The 27,944-nt window shown below is 36.2% G+C and overlaps 1 protein-coding gene across 2 annotated transcripts in view; it reads left to right on the top strand.

Moving 5' to 3' along the window:
* The window catches only part of LOC146001711 (uncharacterized), a 95,776-nt gene extending 68,076 nt beyond the window's left edge, over positions 1-27,700 (top strand). For both annotated transcript variants that reach the window (XM_083139376.1, XM_083139375.1), the window contains exons 3-6: positions 563-973; positions 6,145-6,371; positions 25,931-26,074; positions 27,385-27,700. In XM_083139376.1, coding sequence (XP_082995502.1) covers positions 563-973; positions 6,145-6,371; positions 25,931-26,074; positions 27,385-27,477 — 875 coding nt within the window. In that variant the 3' untranslated portion in view covers positions 27,478-27,700. The remainder of the gene's footprint in view (positions 1-562; positions 974-6,144; positions 6,372-25,930; positions 26,075-27,384) is intronic.
* Positions 27,701-27,944: the final 244 nt, after the last annotated feature.

The raw sequence follows: 27,944 nt of genomic DNA, 5'->3' as shown, positions 1-27,944 counted from the left end.
TTTATTTGATGAATGCTAAGTTAAAGAATGAGGAGCCACGTTGATGTATTGTAGGGCATCTACTGTCACGCGGGACGTGAGTGATTTCAGGTGTGGAATTTATTAGCAATGTCCCTGGATGAAGCGACTCTGGGTTCACCCAATCTCTCATAAATGGTGAGGGAGGTGGTAAGCCTGACAGGTAAAGGCGACCAGAGCGTGATGCTGATCGCATCACCTCCGCAAATGGTGGAGATTGTGAATATGTGGGGTCCTACCTCCTCATCCCCCCCATGTGCCTTCACGGTATTTTGGAAGGTGTGTTAATTACCTTTTTACCTTGGGACAGTCTCGTCCAGTTCGCGATATTGTCTCCAGTTGAACGTGTCCCTCTCCTTCGAGTTGTATATTTGTATTTGGGGCATCCAGTCGGCTCTCAGATTGGGAAAAAGGACATTTAAAACGATCGACGACTATAGTGGCAGTTTGCTTCAAAATTGAATCCAGAAAGTCAACCATGTGTGTTCTATAGTAGGTTCATATTCATCCGATGGTTGTAACTGATGTTTCGTTTCACCCTCAGATGGTGACGAGCTGGCCACAGACGACAGCCTGGAGTACACGTTCCTCCCTGTGACGGCCGGGCTGCTCCAGGTGGAGGTCTCCTGCGCCCACGACGCCCACGTGGCCCTGACCTCCGCCCCCGAGGAGACCGACCCCATGTACGAGATCTTCCTGGGCGGCTGGGAGAACGCCCGCTCCGCCATCCGCTACAAGAGGGAGAAACCCGACAAGGCACAAGCCGAGACCCCCGGCATAATGTGCGACGGCGAACTCAGAAGGTTCATCTTCAGGTGGAAGAACGGGAGGTTGTCGGTGACCCGAGGGGGCGAGGACGAGCCCTTCTTGTTCTGGGACGACCCTGCACCCTTCGGCATCACCCATTTCGGCGTGAGGACCGCATGGGGCGCACAGGGACAGTGGAAGGTCAAAGGTAGGAGTTGTCCCTTCTTGCACGCTGTAACCATACTGAGCTTTCAGACTAACTTCTAATGTAGTTAGACTCATGTTGTGTGAATCTTCCAATAAAATTAACACGGATAGATCATATCATTCAACATCAACCACATAATCTTTAGTCTAGAGCAGGAATTTTCAAAACTTTCAACCACACATTTTTTTAGTCTAGAGCAGGGGTGTCCAAACTTTCTTGCATGGAGAGTTAGTGTTCGCGCTTCATCATCAACATAAACAAATGTACTTGCGGGACACAGTCTGTAAGTAGCTCAGGGACGTGGCTCACTGGCCCTTCCAAAACTTCCATATGCCCCCTCCAATTTCCCGTGGCTTAGAGGAAAATTCATTTTAATATTTAAAGAAACCTCAAATTATTTATTCAGAAAACTTTGCCTATTCATCACATGCTGTTTAATCTTTTCTAGCTATTGTACTTTGGGATATACAATACTACCTAGACACACACATATATTATATTATTTGTATTTGTATTATATCCAAATTTAGCCCAGCAAAACATGTCCCTGTAATTGTTTTAAACTAACACAGAATAGAAAGACTATAACAAATTAAATTGCGTTGCTTTGTACACAAATTAGGTAGGGCTACGATATATCTCAGCACAGCTTCGATCTCAACTCACTTCACAGACTGCTAACTTGACGTTCGGCACTACAGTCTTGCCACAAATGTTATAAGTTTTTCTGTTGTCTTGCCGACTCATGACAGCAATCTTGAACATTGAACAGCCGGTAATTATATGATATTACAATTTGCTTACACTAAAGATGATGCATAACATTCTAATTTCAATTTTATAAGTACTCGGGCGGGACACATGAAAACCAATGATTACCCAGATGGGACCTGGATCTGAAGAGAGAGGGGTGTAAAAACAACTTTTAGAGTGGTGTGACAGTCAAACATGACCATTAATTAAACCGTGGAAGAAATTGTGGATAAATAAATCACTGCTAGTCAATTTACCGAACTCTGCATATAATACAGTGACATATTTATTAATGTACAATGGAGTAATGTCGTATTGAAACTGCAAGATGCAAGTGAAAAACATTATTGATATTTGACTCGGAGGAACTTATATATTGTCAATTCCTAACTAAAACTAATGTGAGTTATAAGAGCTCACAACACGATAATTGCCCAGTTTAATGCAGCAATACTTGGAGTAATCTCAAAGTACAGCTGACCGCTCAGGAGAAGATCCCTGACGGAAGTGAAGTGACGTAGCAGCAGGCGACTCCACTATTAGGGTCGGGGGTGTGCACCCTGAGTGAAAAACACATGTGGGCTCGCTGTAACCGGTGCAGAGACTCAAGTCGTTTAGGGTTACCAGAAGTTCTCTTTTACCCGGACAAATCCTGTTTTTCGGGTACTAAAAATGCTCCGGGCAGGTTTTAAGAAAATTTGGAAATATCCTATTTTTTGGGGTATAGACAGCTGCTTATAAGATTAGTAACAAAATGTTATTTGTAAACAATTATTAATATTGTTTCCGTTTTCAATTTCAAAGTAAAGAAATACAACACTCTCAGTTGCAAGCGCAAAGACAATAAACTTTTCTTGCAACAAAGAAAAATTGTTGGACCTTTGCGTCTCTTCTGTTGTCACCGCCGCGCCGAGTGAGATTTTGATTTCAAACCATTTGTGACATCTGCCGCGGCTCTTGGTGAGCAGCAAGTTTCTGACAATAGGTAAGAATATGCAATTCGCCGCGGCTTACTTTGATTTGACTTTCATGGCAGAATTCAGAAATAAACAGTATTTTTTAACTGCCGTACTTTTGTTGTTCCATGGCAGTGGAGTAGTGAAATTCTGTCGATCAGCAATCTGAACCATGCCAAAATGCAAATGTGTTTTTAGTGACGTCTTACAAAAACGGTTTCGTGACTTTAGGCCTGGAAGAAAAAAAACTCCGAGGCAGAATGTCAATTTATGCCATTTTTTTAAAGTAAGAGACCAAGCTTCACAACCGTATAATATTAGGAGCATAGTACATACACCAGTAAGCACAAAACGTGTGTCTTCGTCTAAAGTTAACAACATTTTGCAATCTAAAAATGTATTCTTTTTTAAAGTTTGTCATCTGGTAACCCTAAAGTCGTTGCCGTATATTATTTTAAAATTCTTTGAAATACAGTCTAAATAATGCACAGGATAAGCAATACAAAAGTATTCTGGCCACTGAAAGAAAAGCAGCAAACTGTTGCTGCGGACACACGCTCTGCGTGCTTGACGCAAATCAACTCCCACGCACTTCGAAAAGCCGGAGCGGAAGGCTTTCTGCTACCCCTAAAATCTGCAAATGGACCGGTCCTTCACACCCGCTCCCCGTCTCCCCTCGTTTGGGTATCTTCTCGTGAGCGGTGAGCTGTATTCTATTGGAGGCAATTTTGCTAATATTGTCTGAAACTAGTAAGCAGTGAATAATCAGACGTCTGGTGAACAAGAATAAAGAATTTCACTGCACAAAAAGATCAAAGTGCTTTAAAAATAGGACGAGGAAGGAAAAGTTATATGAAATTAGAATACAATCCATTCAAATCATGTTATTTACATCTAAGCCGTGTTGACACGAAATGACACTTATATACTTCTTTGCAAAGAGTAAAAAATAATAAGTAACTGAACCTAGATTACTAAACTTTTAAGTGTATCTTAGCTACTTTTACACTGAATATTCTATGATTCGAAGTCACCTGTCCACTATCTTTTACTTTCATTGTCAGAACATTGCAATGAAATTAACACTTTGAAGAATCTATAGAGAGTATTGGGATTTCATTTATTACAGATTTCATCTATTAAATATTGCACTGTTTTCATTCTCTAGAAATGTGAAATTACATCAAATTTTCTGAAAAACGTTTTGTATACAAGCACGTGGAGTTGAAATGTGAGACAGGAATCAACGATTGAGTTTGTTGCTCAAAATTTCAGATTTTTTTTCTCGGAATTAGTTAATATATAGATTGGCAGTACAGTATGATATTCCTAAAATACTAAGGTGTTAATTCTACTATTCTTAGAACAGAAGACAATAATATTCACTACGAAATACGTACCCCTATTTATCTTCATATCATACTTTGTAGCATACTTAAACCAAATCAACGTTAGACGAAGTTCTGGACAAACTCAGGACTTTCCTTTAAAAAACGTACAATGCAATCACAGCAGCAAAAATTATTTTAAATTTTGAGCGTTCTGCAGCATGGCTTCCGAAATGGGATCATTGTTATCTTCAACAATCATGCCCCATTTCTAACAATTGGTTTCCACTAAATTCAATTTCAAAAGGAACAGAAGAAAAGCATGTAGATTCGGGTGAAAAATCATCTTCATCGTCGTCTTCATCAGAGGGCAGTGGTTCCGAGAAGGAAGGCAATGAATCCGGGAAGGAAGTGGACTCGGTGGAGAAGAAGAAGAAGAAGAAGGATAAGAAGAAAGATAAAAAGGACAAGAAGGAGAAAGAGAAAAAAGACGAATAAGTGGCATTGTGCCTTGAATTAATTTTTGTAGCTATAAAATTGTATACTTGGGACTAGAATATCTTGTATATTTTCACACAAATACAATTCCACTTTATAGGATGGAGGTGATACTAAAGGAACATAGCAGACTGCAATTTAATATCAGCTTCTTGAAATATTGTGATGCTTTTGCTTTCGGTGCTGTCTAAAATTTCAAAAGTTGAAACATATTATGTGCCATAACAAAATATAATGCTATTTGCATTCATATATGTAGGTCTGAAATTATATAGGAGTAGCGGGCATTTAGCAATAGCGCAAAACTTTTTTGAGATGAAAACAGCTTTTTAATCAGCATTTTAAAAATATAGTGGAGTTCCTGAATTTGCAATATAGCGAGAGCTTAAAGCTTAGTATGTTCAAAGTGCCTAACATCGTAAATTAGAACATGCACATATATATGTAATATGTACACAGACACAATAATCGTATCGCTTTAGCTCTCTAACATTATGGAAGATAATAAACACATACTACAATATATGGCAAAGTTAATCACACTTGACTAGTGTAAAACATTTCTCTGTGATGTCGACATTCCATTCAGATTACTGTTTGCATACTCTGCCAGTCTGATGTCGGTAATCTTTTACCATATAAAGTTAATAGTATCCTGTGCATGTCATACTAACTTTAAAAAATGTTCTTTGTATGTTGCCCCCTTTTCCCATGAATAAATAATACATTACAAGAAAGAATGTGATTTTAAAGAAAACAATTTTCTTTAGCTTTCGAGGAGATAATGGATGGTTTTGTTTTGAGGTAAGATTATTTCTTTTTTGCATGTCGCTTGTCCCATTAGTGTTGTCTGGTTTGTTTTATGCTGCTGCATACTATTTTAATATCCTATTTTATTAATAATATTTGCAATTTCAAATTCAACCATACTTTTTCCTCACTAGTTGATTTGTCTTTATTTTAAAATTGGAAAATTCTGTGAATACTGCAATTTTGTGAATTTTTCATATCGAATATTAGAAGGAAGGAAATAAAACACTGTGCATCTTGTTTATAAGTACAGAGAAATGCAATTAAACTCTTTAAATTTGCATATTTTCTTACTAATCCAAATATGAGTAATCAATTCGAATATATAATGTTCAACATTATTTAATGTCTACCACTACAAAATATGATTTTATAGCGTTTCATGAATTTTCTGGATGATGTTGAAGATACTGAAACTGCATTATTAGAAACTGCGTTATCAGAGTTCATTGTATGCAAGACGGAAAAGTTCTCAAAAGATGCATCAAATTTTAACAGATAAATAACAAGTTGTTATGGTTAATGATTGCATTTATCGTTCATGTAAAGAATATGAAGGTGTTATTAAAATATTGCCTTTTCTTCTCCATTAAAATAAACTGATAAAACTTACATTGAAATGTATTGTGCCATAATAAAATACAGGGTGTGCTAAAAGTCGCACAACCCTAACTTTGATTGCTTGATGTTCCAGATATGAGCTCTTTCAGATTTGTCTCCAAATGTATTCTTGTGTATTACTACATGCACGTGTTTCGAAAAAGCATTTTATATTGTCCCTTTAACAGCCCTACCCAGAATGCTTAGTTCTTTTCCCTCTCAACAGATGGCGACATCGGCGTCGTGCAGCCTATCCAGTCCGCCTGTTGGGTGGATGCTAGCTACGGCGAACTGCCACCTGGCGCCATCGTAGGAGGCCAGGACCACGACTGTGAGATTTACATCGGCCGCGCGAGGCACGAAGGAGCTGTGATCCCGGGAAAAGTAGTTCCAGCCCACAAGGTGTGCTACATCGCCTGGGCAGGCGGCGAGCACGCCAAGGAGGAGTACCAGGTGAGGAATGAAGAAAGCATTTCTATCCATTAGCGTGTCCACAAACCTAGTTACTCCTCGCTGCCTTGTAATCAAGGGGTTCCGGGTTCGTTACCCGGTGGCGGCACAAGTGGTTCGGATCCCACTTTAAACTGTAGGTCCAGTCACGATTTTCCTTACTGTGCATAAAGTTGACATAAAACATGAAATCAAATCTCGTTAGTACAGTGGGATCCACGAGTCTTACCGTGCAAATTGTCCATCACCATGTTCGTGCACTTTATTTGACCCAATAAGAGCTTCAAGACTTAAAAGAAAACTCAAAACAAGCTGTTGACAACTTCTGCACCAGCGTACATAAAGAATCCATCGCTTAAAAACACACAGGATGTAAGAGAAAACTTAATGAAAATAGTCGTGGACAATTTGCACGGTAATACTCATGCATCCCACTGTACGGCAATACCACAGATAAAGATATAGATATTTATCTGTGGTAATAAGATTGTCCACTACAGGTAGATCCACATATTTATGGTGAATAAAAGATTTCGGTACAGAAACTTGGCATATTTCGGATCAAAAGCAGTATATACAAATAGCATTTCGATGTTAAAATGGTGAAAAAATCAACATTTGATTTAAAAACTATACTTATTACACAAAATTAACATTTCACTTCTAAAAGCACATTTATATAGTTAATCAGAGTATTAAATTTTTTCGTGTATAAATAAGTCCATTTTTGCTTCTCAAATATTTACAGCAGAATTAATAAATTTTCCGTGATTTGCATAATTCGCAGGATAATTCAGACCTAAAAAAAGAATCGCGTCGGTAAATAAACCCTAAAATTCGTGTTTAAGAGTTTATTTCCCATTTTGCAGTTCATTTCGCATCACGTTGTGACAAAACATGCATCTCACACCTTTCAAAAACATAAAAAATTAACACTACAATGTGTTATTTCACATTTCGTGTTTTCGTCTAAAACTAAATATGCATGTCACTAGTTAAAGGGATTCTTTTCTATTTCAGTAGAATCCACTGGAGTTAGAACCTAACAATAGACCCTTTAATTGACATTAATGGCTTTTTTATTCATTATCGAGGGGTGACGCTATTGTTATTTAATCCAGCGCCACGTGGCGACACGTGTCGGGGGTGGAGGAGGAGATGAGTCATCGATGACTCATGCACACGTGTGAGTTTGAAATTAATGGTTTTCCATTAGTGCACAAAAGATACTATTATGTATTCCGTTTTTGACCTAAGCTAACCTTTTGTTGTATATTATTAATGCGTTTCTGCCGGATATGAGTCACAGATGATTTATACTGACGTTGGAGTTTGGAATTAATGGTTTCTCCATTAAGGTAGAAAAGACACTATTATGGAGTTCGTTTTCGGACTATTCTAACACTATTGTTGTATTTTATTAATGCGTTTCTGCCGGATATGAGTCATGGGTGCTTTAGGCACACGTGGGAACTTGGAATTAATGGTTTTTCCATTAATGTACAAAACACATCCGGCCATTTTGGCGTCGGTGGTGAGTTATATTTGGTATAATTAAGGATCCGGATTTACCCGAATTCAACCGGTGTCGATGCGTTCGATCGGAGGTAGAAGATATTATAACACATGTTCGCTTTAAAGGCGAAGAAATTGAACGATGTATTCTATATGAAAACGAAGTATGCGAGCGGAATCCATGTTATTAATATTAACCTGTTACGGAAGAACCTGTTATGTGCTTGCATTGATCGGCTCCCTCAAACCGCGCGCGTTCATGGACACGCGCGGCAGGAAGAAAGGGTCGCCATTGTTACGGCCCCCTTCGTTTGGTGTTCTTCCGAAGTTGAATGGAAGGCAAGTGTCGCCAAATTTTTACACACGAGTATTGATTTTCTTTGAGGTTCCAATTTTATTTGGTGGAAGTAATCTACGCGGTATTTCTGCCGCCTTTCGTAACATTGCAAAGACTATTTGACCAAAACCGTAAGGAATTTGGCTGAACTAGGAACATTCAGTTCCAGTATCTACAAGTTAAAGTGGATGGCATCCACTATTTGCCCTTATTTCTGGGTTGCGAACCACAGCCCATTTGATTATTGGGTTATAAACATCAGGATTCATGTAAAATTGACCAGATGTTTTTACTGTTAGAGACAATATTTCGCATTTTTGTGTATTTTTACTCAGAAAACGCTATTTGAACGATTCAAGCAAGAGTTCGCATGGCAATTTAGACACACAAACTGTGTTTCTTCAACTTTAGTTGAAGTTTAGGTTTATTTTTAACTCTAATATCACAATTTCTTGTATTCAGGCAACATTTTTTATTAAATTTTGGACTCACAAAGACATTTTTCAACTTTTAACTTGCTATTTTAAAAGTTTATTTCCATTTTTTACTCTAATATCACAATTTCATCTATTCTGGCAGGAGTGTTTATTCCAGTTTAGACTTGCAAAGATAATTTTTTCAACTTCTTTTATTAATTTTTATATTTATTGCCTTTTGTATCTTATATTTTTTAATTCTTAACTTTGAGTTTTGTTCTTTATTTAAAAAATTTCTCTATCACTAAGGAAGAAGTACTTTTAAGTAAAACTGTACCCACAAACTTTATTATTACTATTATTATTAGTATTATTATTATTATTATTATTATTGTTGTTTTTGTTTTGATGTAGTTGTTGAATCTTGTTGTTGTTGTTAGGGTTTATTGACTTCCACTACGCTATTTTTGGTTTGGTTCGTAGGAAAGTTTGCTTATTTTAGAGTTTCCTAGGTATTTTCTTACTGTTAGGGTAGGTAAAGTTTCCTAAATATATGAGTAGGGTTCCATATATTCTTGTTCTTGCATGTTTTTCATATGATGTGATCACCACAACTCTCCAAGGGCTTTTACTGCATGTTTCCATTTTTATTGAGGCTTAGTGATTCCTAGAGCCACTTTATGCATGAGAGAAAGCTTGAAAATTTTGATCTCAGATAGCCGTCAACCTTATGTCAGAGTATTTTCGAGTATATTTTAGTCTTATTATGGCCCACTAGAATATCACGGCTTGCTTTTTTTTTAAGTATGTTGCGCAGTTATTGTATTTTTGCTTTTGCTTTCTAGATAAACTGTATGAAATGTTTAATATTTGTACTTTTTGCACTTATAAGAGGCCAAACTTTTACTGTAACTAAAATTATTATGTCTCTAGGCACTGAAACCCCTTTACCAAGAGTACTATAACTGCATGTTTATTAATATTGTTTCTTTCATCCCTCAAATATAACAATTTAACAATATAATGACTAATCACAGGACAAGTCGATGTTAGCAGATGACTACGTGGCTCTTAAGTCCACCTGCCAAACTTTTCTTACCATGCTATTTACCCTTATAGTCTTTTATTCGGGGTACATTTCAAGTACTACTTGACTTTTTGAGTGTTTGATTAACACCAGGGGTTATTTGTATCTGTTATGCTGTATTATTTGAGGCTTCTTTTTTATTCTACAATCACTATATGTCCATGAGAACTAAATTCCACTGACTGAAGCTTAAAGCTTACGCTCTGCAGCATGTTGAATGGTTAAGCACTGGTCAATATGAATTTTACAGAGGCTAGTAGGAGGCATAGGAACACATGCCAGAGCATTATTAGAGTGCAACCAGTTACACAGCCAATATTTGCTATTTCAAGTAACTACATGTACCAGAACATTTTACAGCCCAACACTAACTAGACTTCAATTTATACTATATTAGGGGCTAAATGTAGCAAGAACACTGATTGTACATATTTTTGAGAATCCAACTATATCAGGATTTTTTCTATGTAAGTATATTTTTATTGATTACTAACTTTAACAGACCAATCAGGAAGACAACAAAATTCACTAAACTTAGTACTATAGTGTAGGTGATTGCATGAAAAGTAGAAATTATAACATCCAGAAGATTTCGCTTTTTTTGCTTTTGTGACTAATCGTGACGCGGAGGATGAATGGATGGCCAAAAATCTTAAGGACTGGATGTATTTTACCACTACAGACGCCTATGTAGAAACACTAGAGTACTGTTAGCTTTCAAAATTGAGGATATACTGTACTGTTTCTTAAATATTTTGTACTTGGCACGTTACAGTTATATCCATTTCAGGACAAATATTGCTAAAACTCTCAAATTTACTGGTACAAGTTGATATTTCTGCTATCAGAGGAATTAACAACCCTATTTTACAAACAAATGGTATTGTTTACACTTTATTTACTTCAATCTGAGACTAATATTTTACAGTAATTGAATCATTCAGCCCTAGTCAATACTTTACTGCATCAGAAAGTTTGTTATTAATCTAATAAGTATGCTATTTTGGGATATTCTAATGCAAACGTTGTTTAATTCACTGGTTATAATGCAAACTTTTGCACAAATTCGATATATTCACTACCTTCAAACCAAACAATTGTACTTATTTAGCGCATTTTATTTATATTTCTTGTAATTAACTTATGTTTCTTATAATTAACAAACTAAACTAATTACTTTGGCATGTTAAAAACCTTATTTTTTACTATTTCCTATTCTATCAGGTTCTATATTGCTGTTTTTATCAATTATGTAAGACCACACTCTGGTAAATGCCTATATATTCTCTTTTATACACACGCACGCACGCTACACACACACACACACACACACACACACACACACACATTTACACACTTATACGAACATACATCTGACGTTTTTCAATATTTTGCTATGAAGTTTACATCCACGCTATTCAAACAAGGGCAGGCAATGTAGTATTTATGAGTATTAGTAATCTCAAAGTGGTGTTTTTGGTGTCCAAGTTCAGATGAGAGTCTGCTATGTGCCTTTTGCAGGGGATTGCATGTGAAGTGTATGCATATTGAGCATTATTGAGTGTGTAGGCTTCCAAGTTTTGCTGTTATTTTCCTATAATTCTGCGAGACTGTAGAGAGTTCTCCCTTTTCAACCAGTTTTCTTTCATTGATTGGATACTTTTTGGGAACTTAGCAGTTTTTTATGTTATGAAGCAGATTGTTGTAGAATATTTTGCATGGTCATTTGTGATATTGAGTGCCTGCTGTAACGGAAGTAAGTATCTTTCCTTCTTGTGTTGATGTTCTCGTGTAGGTTTCCTATTTTCGGTCAAGTTGCAGTAGGGAACTTAGCAGTTTTTTATGTTATGAAGCAGATTGTTGTAGAATATTTTGCATGGTCTTTTGTGATATTGAGTGGGTGCTGTAATGGTAGTAAGTATCTTTCCTTTTTGTGTTGATGTTCTTGTGTAGGTTTCCTATTTTCGGTCAAGTTGCAGTACTTAGAATAATCGCTATTGTCTTATTGATCTACGAAGCTCCTTTGAATAATCATTTGCATGTGACCCTATACTCCACGCTGTACTTTGTTCTGGGAGCTATCTTTTGAAGCCTTGGCATTCTGCTAGTACAGTATTATTAGCGTAGAGGTAAATTAGTTCGTGAAAATATGTATTTTTCTGATTAACTATAGTCGCTTAGTTGTTCTAGCAGGTATAAGTAGTTACTGCTGATGTTGTTAATTTTCTATTCGCAGGGGCTATGTATGATGTAGCGTATTTGTGTTGGCTGTCCCTTTTATGCCTATGTTGTTGAGTTTCTCCATAAGCATGTCCTGTATTACTCTATTCTATGCCTTGTTGCTGCTAGATATCTGAGGTATGTTGCTGGTTCATATCTGATGTAGCTTGTTTGACTATCTATTATTTTTGCTATGGCTGTGGCTATTGATGTCCCTTTCTGAATTCCATGTTGGTTTCTGTTTATCCTTGTTGCTGCTTGTTATCTGAGTTAGGTTGTTTGACTTCAGGACTATCCTTTTTTAACTTTATTGTTGATTGCTGTCTTGTAATATTATTTACTATAGTAACAAAATTATTTTCCTTCCATCCCACATTTATTATTCTGAGCAACAGAACTTCTCCTTCTTTCCCATATATTTGATTATTTCTGGTGTAAAAGTACAATTTTTTTCAAAGTGAATGTTTTAAAAGTACAATTTTTCAAAGTTAATAATTTAAAAGTACAATTTTTTCAAAGTGAATGTTTTAAAAGTACAATTTTTACAAAGTTAATGTTTTAAAAATACTATTCTTTCAAAGTTAATAATTTAAGAGTACAATTCTTCTGCTATTTGAACTTTTGTACAATTTTGTTATTGTTGTTAAAATAAATATGATAGTTGATATAAAATTACAGTAAATTTTCATGAATTTATATATTAAATTTCAAAATAGTGTTACTTGCTAAAGATAGCGGACAAAATAAATTAAACTTTGACAAATACTGAACAAGAAATATACAAGTATGTTGATAAATATCAATTTTTAAAAATAATTTTGTTACTATAGTAAATAATATTACAAGACAGCAATCAACAATAAAGTTAAAAAAGGATAGTCCTGAAGTCAAACAACCTAACTCAGATAACAAGCAGCAACAAGGATAAACAGAAACCAACATGGAATTCAGAAAGGGACATCAATAGCCACAGCCATAGCAAAAATAATAGATAGTCAAACAAGCTACATCAGATATGAACCAGCAACATACCTCAGATATCTAGCAGCAACAAGGCATAGAATAGAGTAATACAGGACATGCTTATGGAGAAACTCAACAACATAGGCATAAAAGGGACAGCCAACACAAATACGCTACATCATACATAGCCCCTGCGAATAGAAAATTAACAACATCAGCAGTAACTACTTATACCTGCTAGAACAACTAAGCGACTATAGTTAATCAGAAAAATACATATTTTCACGAACTAATTTACCTCTACGCTAATAATACTGTACTAGCAGAATGCCAAGGCTTCAAAAGATAGCTCCCAGAACAAAGTACAGCGTGGAGTATAGGGTCACATGCAAATGATTATTCAAAGGAGCTTCGTAGATCAATAAGACAATAGCGATTATTCTAAGTACTGCAACTTGACCGAAAATAGGAAACCTACACAAGAACATCAACACAAAAAGGAAAGATACTTACTACCATTACAGCACCCACTCAATATCACAAAAGACCATGCAAAATATTCTACAACAATCTGCTTCATAACATAAAAAACTGCTAAGTTCCCTACTGCAACTTGACCGAAAATAGGAAACCTACACGAGAACATCAACACAAGAAGGAAAGATACTTACTTCCGTTACAGCAGGCACTCAATATCACAAATGACCATGCAAAATATTCTACAACAATCTGCTTCATAACATAAAAAACTGCTAAGTTCCCAAAAAGTATCCAATCAATGAAAGAAAACTGGTTGAAAAGGGAGAACTCTCTACAGTCTCGCAGAATTATAGGAAAATAACAGCAAAACTTGGAAGCCTACACACTCAATAATGCTCAATATGCATACACTTCACATGCAATCCCCTGCAAAAGGCACATAGCAGACTCTCATCTGAACTTGGACACCAAAAACACCACTTTGAGATTACTAATACTCATAAATACTACATTGCCTGCCCTTGTTTGAATAGCGTGGATGCAAACTTCATAGCAAAATATTGAAAAACGTCAGATGTATGTTCGTATAAGTGTGTAAATGTGTGTGTGTGTGTGTGTGTGTGTGTGGGGGTGTGTGTGTGTGTGTGTGTGTGTGTAGCGTGCGTGCGTGTGTATAAAAGAGAATATATAGGCATTTACCAGAGTGTGGTCTTACATAATTGATAAAAACAGCAATATAGAACCTGATAGAATAGGAAATAGTAAAAAATAAGGTTTTTAACATGCCAAAGTAATTAGTTTAGTTTGTTAATTATAAGAAACATAAGTTAATTACAAGAAATATAAATAAAATGCGCTAAATAAGTACAATTGTTTGGTTTGAAGGTAGTGAATATATCGAATTTGTGCAAAAGTTTGCATTATAACCAGTGAATTAAACAACGTTTGCATTAGAATATCCCAAAATAGCATACTTATTAGATTAATAACAAACTTTCTGATGCAGTAAAGTATTGACTAGGGCTGAATGATTCAATTACTGTAAAATATTAGTCTCAGATTGAAGTAAATAAAGTGTAAACAATACCATTTGTTTGTAAAATAGGGTTGTTAATTCCTCTGATAGCAGAAATATCAACTTGTACCAGTAAATTTGAGAGTTTTAGCAATATTTGTCCTGAAATGGATATAACTGTAACGTGCCAAGTACAAAATATTTAAGAAACAGTACAGTATATCCTCAATTTTGAAAGCTAACAGTACTCTAGTGTTTCTACATAGGCGTCTGTAGTGGTAAAATACATCCAGTCCTTAAGATTTTTGGCCATCCATTCATCCTCCGCGTCACGATTAGTCACAAAAGCAAAAAAAGCGAAATCTTCTGGATGTTATAATTTCTACTTTTCATGCAATCACCTACACTATAGTACTAAGTTTAGTGAATTTTGTTGTCTTCCTGATTGGTCTGTTAAAGTTAGTAATCAATAAAAATATACTTACATAGAAAAAATCCTGATATAGTTGGATTCTCAAAAATATGTACAATCAGTGTTCTTGCTACATTTAGCCCCTAATATAGTATAAATTGAAGTCTAGTTAGTGTTGGGCTGTAAAATGTTCTGGTACATGTAGTTACTTGAAATAGCAAATATTGGCTGTGTAACTGGTTGCACTCTAATAATGCTCTGGCATGTGTTCCTATGCCTCCTACTAGCCTCTGTAAAATTCATATTGACCAGTGCTTAACCATTCAACATGCTGCAGAGCGTAAGCTTTAAGCTTCAGTCAGTGGAATTTAGTTCTCATGGACATATAGTGATTGTAGAATAAAAAAGAAGCCTCAAATAATACAGCATAACAGATACAAATAACCCCTGGTGTTAATCAAACACTCAAAAAGTCAAGTAGTACTTGAAATGTACCCCGAATAAAAGACTATAAGGGTAAATAGCATGGTAAGAAAAGTTTGGCAGGTGGACTTAAGAGCCACGTAGTCATCTGCTAACATCGACTTGTCCTGTGATTAGTCATTATATTGTTAAATTGTTATATTTGAGGGATGAAAGAAACAATATTAATAAACATGCAGTTATAGTACTCTTGGTAAAGGGGTTTCAGTGCCTAGAGACATAATAATTTTAGTTACAGTAAAAGTTTGGCCTCTTATAAGTGCAAAAAGTACAAATATTAAACATTTCATACAGTTTATCTAGAAAGCAAAAGCAAAAATACAATAACTGCGCAACATACTTAAAAAAAAAGCAAGCCGTGATATTCTAGTGGGCCATAATAAGACTAAAATATACTCGAAAATACTCTGACATAAGGTTGACGGCTATCTGAGATCAAAATTTTCAAGCTTTCTCTCATGCATAAAGTGGCTCTAGGAATCACTAAGCCTCAATAAAAATGGAAACATGCAGTAAAAGCCCTTGGAGAGTTGTGGTGATCACATCATATGAAAAACATGCAAGAACAAGAATATATGGAACCCTACTCATATATTTAGGAAACTTTACCTACCCTAACAGTAAGAAAATACCTAGGAAACTCTAAAATAAGCAAACTTTCCTACGAACCAAACCAAAAATAGCGTAGTGGAAGTCAATAAACCCTAACAACAACAACAAGATTCAACAACTACATCAAAACAAAAACAACAATAATAATAATAATAATAATACTAATAATAATAGTAATAATAAAGTTTGTGGGTACAGTTTTACTTAAAAGTACTTCTTCCTTAGTGATAGAGAAATTTTTTAAATAAAGAACAAAACTCAAAGTTAAGAATTAAAAAATATAAGATACAAAAGGCAATAAATATAAAAATTAATAAAAGAAGTTGAAAAAATTATCTTTGCAAGTCTAAACTGGAATAAACACTCCTGCCAGAATAGATGAAATTGTGATATTAGAGTAAAAAATGGAAATAAACTTTTAAAATAGCAAGTTAAAAGTTGAAAAATGTCTTTGTGAGTCCAAAATTTAATAAAAAATGTTGCCTGAATACAAGAAATTGTGATATTAGAGTTAAAAATAAACCTAAACTTCAACTAAAGTTGAAGAAACACAGTTTGTGTGTCTAAATTGCCATGCGAACTCTTGCTTGAATCGTTCAAATAGCGTTTTCTGAGTAAAAATACACAAAAATGCGAAATATTGTCTCTAACAGTAAAAACATCTGGTCAATTTTACATGAATCCTGATGTTTATAACCCAATAATCAAATGGGCTGTGGTTCGCAACCCAGAAATAAGGGCAAATAGTGGATGCCATCCACTTTAACTTGTAGATACTGGAACTGAATGTTCCTAGTTCAGCCAAATTCCTTACGGTTTTGGTCAAATAGTCTTTGCAATGTTACGAAAGGCGGCAGAAATACCGCGTAGATTACTTCCACCAAATAAAATTGGAACCTCAAAGAAAATCAATACTCGTGTGTAAAAATTTGGCGACACTTGCCTTCCATTCAACTTCGGAAGAACACCAAACGAAGGGGGCCGTAACAATGGCGACCCTTTCTTCCTGCCGCGCGTGTCCATGAACGCGCGCGGTTTGAGGGAGCCGATCAATGCAAGCACATAACAGGTTCTTCCGTAACAGGTTAATATTAATAACATGGATTCCGCTCGCATACTTCGTTTTCATATAGAATACATCGTTCAATTTCTTCGCCTTTAAAGCGAACATGTGTTATAATATCTTCTACCTCCGATCGAACGCATCGACACCGGTTGAATTCGGGTAAATCCGGATCCTTAATTATACCAAATATAACTCACCACCGACGCCAAAATGGCCGGATGTGTTTTGTACATTAATGGAAAAACCATTAATTCCAAGTTCCCACGTGTGCCTAAAGCACCCATGACTCATATCCGGCAGAAACGCATTAATAAAATACAACAATAGTGTTAGAATAGTCCGAAAACGAACTCCATAATAGTGTCTTTTCTACCTTAATGGAGAAACCATTAATTCCAAACTCCAACGTCAGTATAAATCATCTGTGACTCATATCCGGCAGAAACGCATTAATAATATACAACAAAAGGTTAGCTTAGGTCAAAAACGGAATACATAATAGTATCTTTTGTGCACTAATGGAAAACCATTAATTTCAAACTCACACGTGTGCATGAGTCATCGATGACTCATCTCCTCCTCCACCCCCGACACGTGTCGCCACGTGGCGCTGGATTAAATAACAATAGCGTCACCCCTCGATAATGAATAAAAAAGCCATTAATGTCAATTAAAGGGTCTATTGTTAGGTTCTAACTCCAGTGGATTCTACTTATTTCCTACTTTGATTTTTTTTTTCGCCAAGAGGACGGGGGCTTATGAACCCCATCAACCCACTAGGCATGCAAAAATCACACCTGCAGTAACACTGTACAGGCCTGGGGCTAACATCTTGAGACTCCTCTGTACACAATTTTATAACTTCCTGACAACGTTATTGTTTTTTTATATATATACGGGGGTCCCGGGTTCGAATCCTGGCCTGGTAATGGATGTTTGAGTGTGTCCATTCCTCAATTTCTTCACGTGGCACGAAAGGCGAAGTAAAATAAAGCAAAATCAATCAATTTTGTTATTTTATCTCGCTTTTCTGACAGTTTTGGCTATTGCGATCATAAGGATGAGTGATGATTAAATGAAATTACTGAAGAAACAGCCGCAAAGAACAGCCATGCCAAGGTCGAGACTCGAACCCGGAAAGTTCAAACATAATCGAAAGTCTACAACATAATGCACTCGGACACCTACCCCACAGTTGTTTTGTAACATTTTCACATCTCATTTTTGACATTTCGTGACCATTTTCAAAACATGGGTACACGGAGCTGTACGGTCCCCCCTCCTCAGTAAATTCGAGTCTGACACTGTATGTAACACTTCCATTTTCACGACAGCAATAAACTTCACTAACATAGGAGAAAAGGAAGATTGTACCCAGCTTATTCCATTGATGTTTTCAATTAAGCAATTCCCTCTCCCCTGCATTAACTAACAAGAAAATTTCGTTGGACAGAGTGGAAGATAACCAAGAAAAAAGCCCAAGGGAACGGCATTAGTCAGACTCTGGTTTAAGAAACCCTCTCACACGGCTCGGCTCGTACCATCATGTGGCGCACGACATTAAACCAGTTGAGAACGGCACAGGGAGGTGAATGCGCCACGGTTGAAGACAATTGACATACAAGATGGTCGACCACAATATGGGAAGAACCAGTTTGAAATTAATGTAGACATATTTGTTTCGATATTGTTTCAATCAAAATGTGCTGGGTTCGATACCTCGTGGAGACATATTGCACTTTGTTATCACACTCACACTTCCGATTAGCCTATATCCCCAATAGCGTAGTGTTAAGTCGGATCCACTAGTATTGCTCTGCAAATTGTCCATGACTATTTTCATAATTTTTTCTCTTACATCATATGCATTTTTAAGCGATTGATTCTATGTATGCTGGTGCAGAAGTTGTCAACAGCTTGTTTTGAGTTTTCTTTTAATTCTTGAAGCTCTTATTGGGTCAAATAAAGTGCACGAGCATGGTGATGGACAATTTGCACGGCAAATACTCATGGATCCCACTGTACGATCTTTGTCTTGCAATCAAGGTGTCCCGGGTTCGATTTCCTGTGGAGGCACGTGCACTGTGGTTTGGATACAGCTTTAATCTATAGGTTTAGTCCCTATTAGCCTACAACCCCATATACTCAAGCCTAACTGGTTTTAGAAGACGTGCTTTCAAACGTCGGTGATGTATTCGAACCGCTTATCAACCTTACAACGGTGTTAGGTGTTTGGAAAACCTTGAAACGGCACTTCAAATCATAGCATTCAGCGTGATAAGAATTGCAGTTACTGTAATGTGAACTGATAACTGTTTCCAGCCTGTTGTTATTCTGTAACACGCACTCAAAATGCAATTTGTGGCATGCTTAAATATCACAGTATTCACTATTATTGGAAAACGTACTTGGCGTTTAGCTGATCCTTCGCAGACTCTCCGTTCTTGACCTATGTCTCCATAACCAATCATCGTAGGCAGGTAATCTTTTTGTAGTCTTAACCCTAATTAGATAGGCTACAAAAACGATGCTGTTTAATTTTTTGATGTCTGTAGTTTTGCCGTAATTTAAAAAATAATCTTCAAAAGGTGAATTTTTTCTAGTACTTTCATAAGTCGTTGCCTTATAACTTTTGAACAAATTAAATGACAAAAAATTGTTTCGAATAAAAGTTGTAGCCTAATTTATAAGCTTTAAAACTATATCAGTTTTAATATATTTTAATGAAAGATGCGCCATAAAACGTGTGTCCAAATGGAGTACAGCACCAAAAAAGCGTCTATCACAGTTCGGCGGTAAAGTCCGGAATCATTGACTTTTCGATAAAAGCATGATACTTGGTGTTGTTATACAACTTAAGACATGTTCAGTCGAGTAGCCAATCGCCATCTGCATGCTGATGGCCGCCATCTTGAAAAGAGTCCGCCATATTGGAAATTTTTGATTTGTTATATCTCGGGAACTGTTGTACCTGTCAACTTCCCGATTTTTCAGAAATGCTCCAAATAGTGTAAACTTTCATAATATATCAATAAATCTATTTTTGAAAAATAAAAATAGTGGTATTTTAGAAAAATTCACTGCAATACTTTGTGAATAACTCAGAGTTAAAAGTCTTAATAATTCTAAAACCATACATGTATATTTGGTAACGTTACGAAAGGTTTGTTAGAATACTTTAGATGAGCTGAACCCATAAAATACAATTTTTTGTGTTTATAAATCTACCTTAACCTTAAATTTATGTACAACCCAATTTGATTTATGAAAGTAGAAGTAATTGAAATTCTATTAAATTATTTTATTATTTGAAATTGTAATTGAGGATACGAAAATACTGACTTTGTTCTACAAAATATTTTTTAATGAATTTCTCATTACATCGGTTCCCTTTTTGATCAGGTTTTAATTTCAAATCCTCCATATTTGGATAATATAATACAGGCAAGATTTCCCATTCAACACCAAACATCTATACTATATCCTTGGAATCTCTGGAGCAATCCCGCACATAATGGAAAAGAAGGGGAGAAAGTGACAAAGCTGTACACGCTGATGCAAACCGCTGATAACTGCAGTCCCTTTAGCCCGTCCACGCAATCCCGTTTCCTCGCAAAATTTCGTTGTTCTAGCCCCTCTTGGGCAGACTTAAGTTCGCTTGTTCCATAGATTCCTGGGACAGAGTATAGTACTCTGATCTTGGTTGTAATGGTCTTGAGTGTGAAAAACCCACTGAAGATTGCACAAAGTTTTGATGTATAAATAGAAGTTTTTTTTTTTTCACGAAGGCTCTTTCCCAGGTGAACAATGTGAAGTTCTCTCTCAATTTAAGTTGTTACACTGACAGTTTTGGGCATTTTTAGTTTCTTGCATGCACTAGTCTTCCAAATTGAGATATCTTGAGTCAGGTTCTGTGTTACAATGGACAAGGTATACATCCTTATGCAGTTTGTAGAGTACATACGTTTTAGTCTGATGGGCATGTGCTGTTTTCCTCACATGTCAAGCTTTACTAAATGAATCCCTTGTGCCAAATAAGAAAGAATTTTGGTTTGCTCCAGAGTTTATATCCATGCTCCTCCAGTAAGAACAACGCCATGCATTTTAAGGCAGTCATTTCAAGGTGTAGCCTCCCAACATGATGACTTTCCTATCGTCTTCATATAGTTGTCTGACCGGGAACCACTGAACTGAGTTCGATATTTTGAATACATGTACCGTGCGTCCATTTCGATCTTCAGCGGAGAGATCGGGAGAAGCGTGGAGGGCGGCGCTGACGGAAATGCCGACATTTGCGGCCTGTAATGCCCGCTTATTTGTATGGACATATGCAGACATTTATATAAATATTGCAAAACGAGGACTAACCTGTGTTATAAGATTACGGTTTTAATTTTAGTAGCTTAGTGGCTGTATGTGCCGATGATTTTGACACACCCACCTCTTGTGAAACACGGTGTAGAGGTTTGTTTGGAGAACGTTCTAACGCTGCACCAATATCATCGAGTTTTGCTTCGGTTAGAATCCGTTGTTTTTGCTTAGGTGTTTTAAAATTTAACGATCCAGTTTCTCGTAATTTAAGGACAAGATGTCTAACCGTATCTCTGTGTGGAGTTGAAACGCCTGGGAATTTCTGTACAAATTGCCTACACACGTCTCGACATGAGTCTGTTTTCATGCACGTGTCATACATAATAAATCTTTGTTCTAACGTGAACCTTGCGGCTGGCATTCCAATCGTCTAACTGACACAACACACATACACACTGCAATAACACAAACAAGTAACTGCAAGTAACCAAGAATAACACTCTTGCGCACAGTACGAAATTAACACGCTCTTGGTTTACATTCCTCGCCACTATATTCACAGCTCTGTCTTCATCTAGTCGTGAAGGAACAAAAAAAACTCGAGCTCGGAGATTTCGGATTGCAAGGAAGCTCACGAAAACCATTCACTTTTAACGGTTTCGTCTGCAGCATAATCTTGATACAGTGTTGCACATTCGAAACCTCCAAACGATCCCCATCGACACAAAACTCTTTCAAGGATATAAACTTAAGCAGGTCAAAACTATGATTAAAATGTTTCATTAACATAGTTTCTAAAGCGTATTTATTTGTGTATATAAGGGCAGAACTTGGATGAATTACATATGATAAATAATAACACAGGTTAGTGCTCGTATTGCAATATTTATATAAATGTCTGGATATGTCCATAAAAATAAGCGGGCATTACAGGCCGCAAATGTCGGCATCTCAGTCAGCGCCGCGCGCCACGGTTCTCCCGATCTCTCGGCTGAAGATCGAAATAGACGCACTGTATATGTACGGTACGTATATTTAATATCAATATGCCAAAGTTGGAACTGTATTGTTTTCACAAGATTTACGGTTTTTTGAGTGACGTCAAACCCATGTCACATCATTAGGACTTATTTAGTCATTAACAAATAAAAACAGCAGTGCTGTTACATCACGTGAATGGGTGGAAGTTTGGGTATCCACTCATTCCTATCAACTTATCTAGTTCATAACATGTCAGCAACAGGTAGTTTATTTACTTGCAAGTTCTCTGAAACGTTCTCAGCTCAAGTAACTAACTCACTCTCTAGAATTTCTAAACCAGAGGGTTTGTGGCTGGAGCAACACAAGCCTTCCCCATGGCAAGATCAATCCAATCTTTTCCATCCTGACTGATTTCCTTGGTCCATCTCAACGTTATCCCTCAGTCTTCGTCTTCCTACAGGTCTCTTACCATCAGGTTTCCCAACAAGAATCCTCTAAACTCTTCTTTCCTCTCCAACTCGGGCCACGTGAACTGCCTACCTAAGTCTTGTTGATTTAATTATTCTTATAATACTTATCTGGACATGAATACAAATTATACAATTCTAAATTATGTAACCTTCTCCAGTCACCTGTCTCCTCATCCCTGTTAGGTCCAAATATTTTTCTAAGGATTTTATGTTCAAATACTCTTCATTTATGTTCATCTTTTAATGCAATGCATTGGACCAACCTTCACATCCATACAATACTACAGGCAAAATTACTCTCTTTTTTGTTAATTTTAACTTTGTCTCATTGATATTATGCGAGAGGATAAAAGTTTATGAAGAGAAATGTGTAGTTATTGGAAAATATCCCAATCGATTTTACTCGTTTTGACATGGTTTTAATGGGATATTGTGATCCAAATTTGTCAACATGAGGATGTTAGAATAAGAAAATGTCTGTGTCATGAAATAACCTCCAGCACTTATAGTCAAGGACTGGTATCTTTGTAAGGGACTTTGTTGTAACCCAGCTCTGCTGATTTCTGATTAAGGGGTACAAAGGGACAGAGGTCCTTGGATACGCCAGTGGATGACAATGTATGTATGTATTTGCGGATGATAACTAGAGAGAAATCAAGTTAACAGTGAACTCTACGTTCCAAGTTTTCAATGGAAAAATCTTGCCTCCACTACATTATGCTAATGGGAAGGATACGATTTTGAGATCTGATCAAAGATGAAAAATTCATAGCAAAATATTTTCTAAACATTTTTCACTATTTTCGTATCATCAGTTACAATGAAAATGTGTTGTTTTTTCATTCTTATTTTCAGAAATGAAATTGGGTTATATATGTATATCTCGTATTTCTCTTAGAAATGTTATTTAAGGTAAATTTATAAACACAAAAAATAGTATTTTAAAGGTTCAGTTCATCAAAAGTCTTCTAACAAACCTTCGTAACGTTACCAAATATACATGTATGGTTTGAGAATTATTAAGACTTTTAACTCTGAATTATTCACATAAAGTATTCTAGTGAGTTTTTCTAAAAGACCACTATTTTTATTTTTCAAAAATAGATTTATTGATATATTATGAAAGTTTACACTATTTGGAGCATTTCTGAAAAATCGGGAAGTTGACAGATACAACAGTTACCGAGATATAACAAATAAAAAATATCCAATATGGCGGACTCTTTTCAAGATGGCTGCCATCAGCTTGCAGATGGCGATTGGCTACTCGACTGAACATGTCTCAAGTTGTATAACAACACCAAGTATCATGCTTTTATCGAAAAGTCAATGATTCCAGACTTTACCGCCGGACTGTGATAAAGACACTTTTTTGGTGTTGTTCTCCATTTGGACACACGTTTTATGGCGCACCTTTCATTAAAATATATTAAAACTGATATAGTTTTAAAGCTTATAAATTAGGCTACAACTTTTATTCGAAACAATTTTTTGTCATTTAATTTGTTCAAAAGTTATAAGGCAACGACTTATGAAAGTACTAGAAGAAATTCACCTTTTGAAGATTATATTTTAAATTACGGCAAAACTACCGACATTATGGAAAAATTAAACAGCATCGTTTCTGTAGCCCATCTAATGAGAATTAAAACTAAAAAAAGATTACCTGCCTACGATGATCGATACGGAGATATAGGTCAATAACTGAGAGTCTGTGAAATTAATGTTCGGGGGGGGGGGCTGGGGGAAGCACCGCGAGGAGGGGCGGGGACTTTTGGGATTTTGTGCTACTAGTAGTGTTCTAACAACTGACCAAAATTCAGCTTTTACGGAATTATTCCCGACATTGGCCATTTTTGGCCTTCATTGACTGGGCTAAAATGGAAGTGTCACGGGGAACAAACTGTAACCTGTGCAGACAACAGTTTCAAACTAAAAAGGGGGAGCACTGTTGCCAGTACGTGAGTTACAAAATTCACTAAAGCCCCGGCGTAAAATATTTCGATATGTACGTATATGCATATATACATGTATATAATTAAATCAGAATAATACACATCGTGCCAGTGGCGGCGATTAGGAGAGGGCAATTTGCCCCCCCCCCCCACTTTACTCCACTTTTGCCACCGTACTATGCTAAAACTTATCTACAAAGGGAAATAAATGTCTTTGCCCCCCACCCTCCAGTTTAGGGACCTTGCCCCCCTGGTTTTGGAACCCAATCGCCGCCACTGCATCATGCCATTATATTTTTTTTTACACTGTTTCTTACGTAGTTATTTGTGCCATTTCCGGTAGAGCCTTTTTTAGGAAGACACTCCAGCCCAAGAATTAATTACTTTTAATCCAATCTTGTATTAATTAATAAATTAAATATTGTAAGTAAGATCTCTCAAAATATATAGCTTGCTTTATCTTAGTTGAATTCCTGGCTTTCTTAGCCCATATTTCCACGACGTTAATACTGTCTCACGTACAAGGACGTATTTAGGGGGGGTGGGGTCCGGACTCCCCTCCCGAAAGACTTACCAAGTACTAAAATAAAATATTGAAAATGTACTTTTCAGCATAATGCTAAACTCGATTGTACTATAATAAATGGTTATTTATTTTGTATGAACTTAGAATGCAAAGGTTATTATTATTATTATTTGGATCATACTGCTTAGGAAGATTTATGCACACTACTACTAATGATAATATGCATAAAATATTAATCAGGAACATTACTTTACGTCAACTGGATCACATCCTTTTTTATAATTCGATAAATATTCAACTTTTTATCTATTTGACATTAATTTTCCTTGTTTCTTATGCAAAATTTGGCAATCTTAAGTACACGTAAGCTAGATAATATATATGTGATATTACGTTTATATTCTTATACAATCTCTTTATGTATTCATGAAATAATAAAAATATAATAATAATTTTACATATTTTAATTAGCATTTAATTTAATTATAACTTAATAATTTTAATTTACATTTATTATTATTATTATTATTATTGAGACACTTGTTTCGCACTCCCCCCAAATATATTTCTAGATACGTGCCTGCTGACGTAAGACCTGACCTCTAAGATTTTGGCTCCCTCCCCTCCCAATTACGAAAATTTTCTTAGGGCTGTTCTTGAGAGATTCTATGAAAAAATGCTTAATCTTTGACAATGCTCTGTTTCATTTGTAGGTGCTGTGTGGTTGCAGAGTCGAATGGGTCGCTGCTTCAAATGGGGAGATCCCCGAAGGAGCAATGCCTTCTGGGAAGACTGAGGAAGGTGAACCACTGTTTGTTGGACGTGTCCCTCACGAGGGAACAGTTACCGTTGGCAAGGTATGCGAAATGGTGCAATCAGCGCATGTACAGGGTGTACATGAAGTCCTTCTACAATTTCAGTGGGATAATCATGGGGAAAATCTAATTCGATTCGGCTTTATGTGAATTTCTAGTTTTATTTTCTTCTTGACTTTGAATCTTGAAACCTGGTGGGCGAAAAATAATTGAAGCAAGGATAAGAAGGGTTTGATTGATTGATTGAATTAGTTTATTTTACTTCGCGTTTTGTGCCTCTTGGCTAATTTGCGAAGATGGGGATGAGTGATGAAATGATGAAATTGATGAATGGACATTCACAAACAACCAAGCCCGACCAGGATTCGAACCCGGGACCCTTGGCGTCGCAGCGCGATGTGCTAACCACTCGGCCACAGGGTCGGGCGGATAAGAAGGGGAAAGAGAAAGAAAATATATGTGCTGAAGATTGAGAGTGTGATAGTTTCGAGCGCGAGAGAGGAAGGGGAAGACACACATGAGCATGGGCGTAATTTAGGACCTAAATTTGGGGCGGGCAGAATCGGAATTGGGGTTTAACTTTGGTGGGGGAATCAAAAAGTTTCCTTCCCCATAAAAATAGTGTAGAGGACCATTTTGCTAAATAATTGTTACCATTTGCGAATGATAAAAAAATATTAATTACTTTGCCTTTTAGGTCTGAGGAAGTTAACTTGTAAATTTTAATAAATCTCCCCCCCCCCCTTCTTGTCCCCGCCAAGTTACGCCTATACGCAGGAGTAAAGAAAGCATGATAGCAATAGATAAATAACAAAACAGGAAAGAGAAAGGAGTTGTGTGCTAGCGAACAAAAAAAGAAATGAAAAAATTGCCGTGGAAATAATTTCACCTGAAAGGAAGTTCATTTCGTTCACTCATTTATTGATATGAAATTGTCCGTCAGCTATGGTATTTTGTTCTGATCTGCCTCCTATATCTCTGGAAGTGTTACCTCGTTGATATATGTATCTATTAGTCGAAGCAGATACTTTAGCGGAAGATAATTTATCAATATTTTATTAATATTTTCTCCATAGGTTTAAAATAAAAATGATTAAACCCTGGAGGCGAAACACTCCTGACTACTCCCCTTACGGATATTTTGGGAGGGTAGAAAGTGTTTCTTCCCACACAAACCTGACAACTATGCTTGTCTATCCTAATTAATCAATATTTGCATTATAATTTTCTGACACCGTTCATGGTTTCAATTCTAACTGAAAATAATATATTATTTTTAAAATCACCATTAATGTAAGATTTTTACCAGTTCCTTTTCGTATCAAACAATTTTCGTTCTTTTAATGTTTCAGGTTCATCCAAGCCATGGAGTCTGTTACATATCTTACGCAGGCGAAGAGTTAGGTTTCCCTGAATACGAAGTGCTCGTGACGACATCTGGCTGAATTAAGGGGAACTATCCATCTTGGACAACCGCTGGCAAAATGTATTTTGTAATAGGTGCATTACATTTTAAGAAATACTTGTTGCTAAATAGATTTTTCTTTTTTAAAAAATCATGTGCTGTGCAAATCTATTGGATATAAATGTCTGTTTCCTGAAATTGTATAAATTTTTGAATTATATATATATTAAAAAATATTTTCTATGGAATTGATGCATTAAAGAATTTACATTATAGACTTTCTGTTTTTAATGCAATCAATTTTAACCTCTGTCTGTGTGTGTGTGTGTGTGTGTGTGTGTGTGTGTGTGTGTGTGTGTGTGTGTGTGTGTGTGTGTGTGTGTGTGTTTGTAATTTCGAAATCCGATACATAGATGGCAGAGACTTACGAAAATAATATTTTCCTTAATTACTTGCATACAGATCACAAGTAATAGAAAAATGACTACCCAAAATGCCAATTTAACA

Source organism: Lepisma saccharinum, chromosome 17 (assembly GCF_977018435.1).
Source record: "Lepisma saccharinum chromosome 17, izLepSacc3.1, whole genome shotgun sequence".
In the NCBI taxonomy this organism is placed as follows: Eukaryota; Metazoa; Arthropoda; class Insecta; order Zygentoma; family Lepismatidae; genus Lepisma; species Lepisma saccharinum.
Note: the sequence above shows the minus strand (reverse complement) of the source record. Positions and strands in the feature narration are given on the sequence as shown.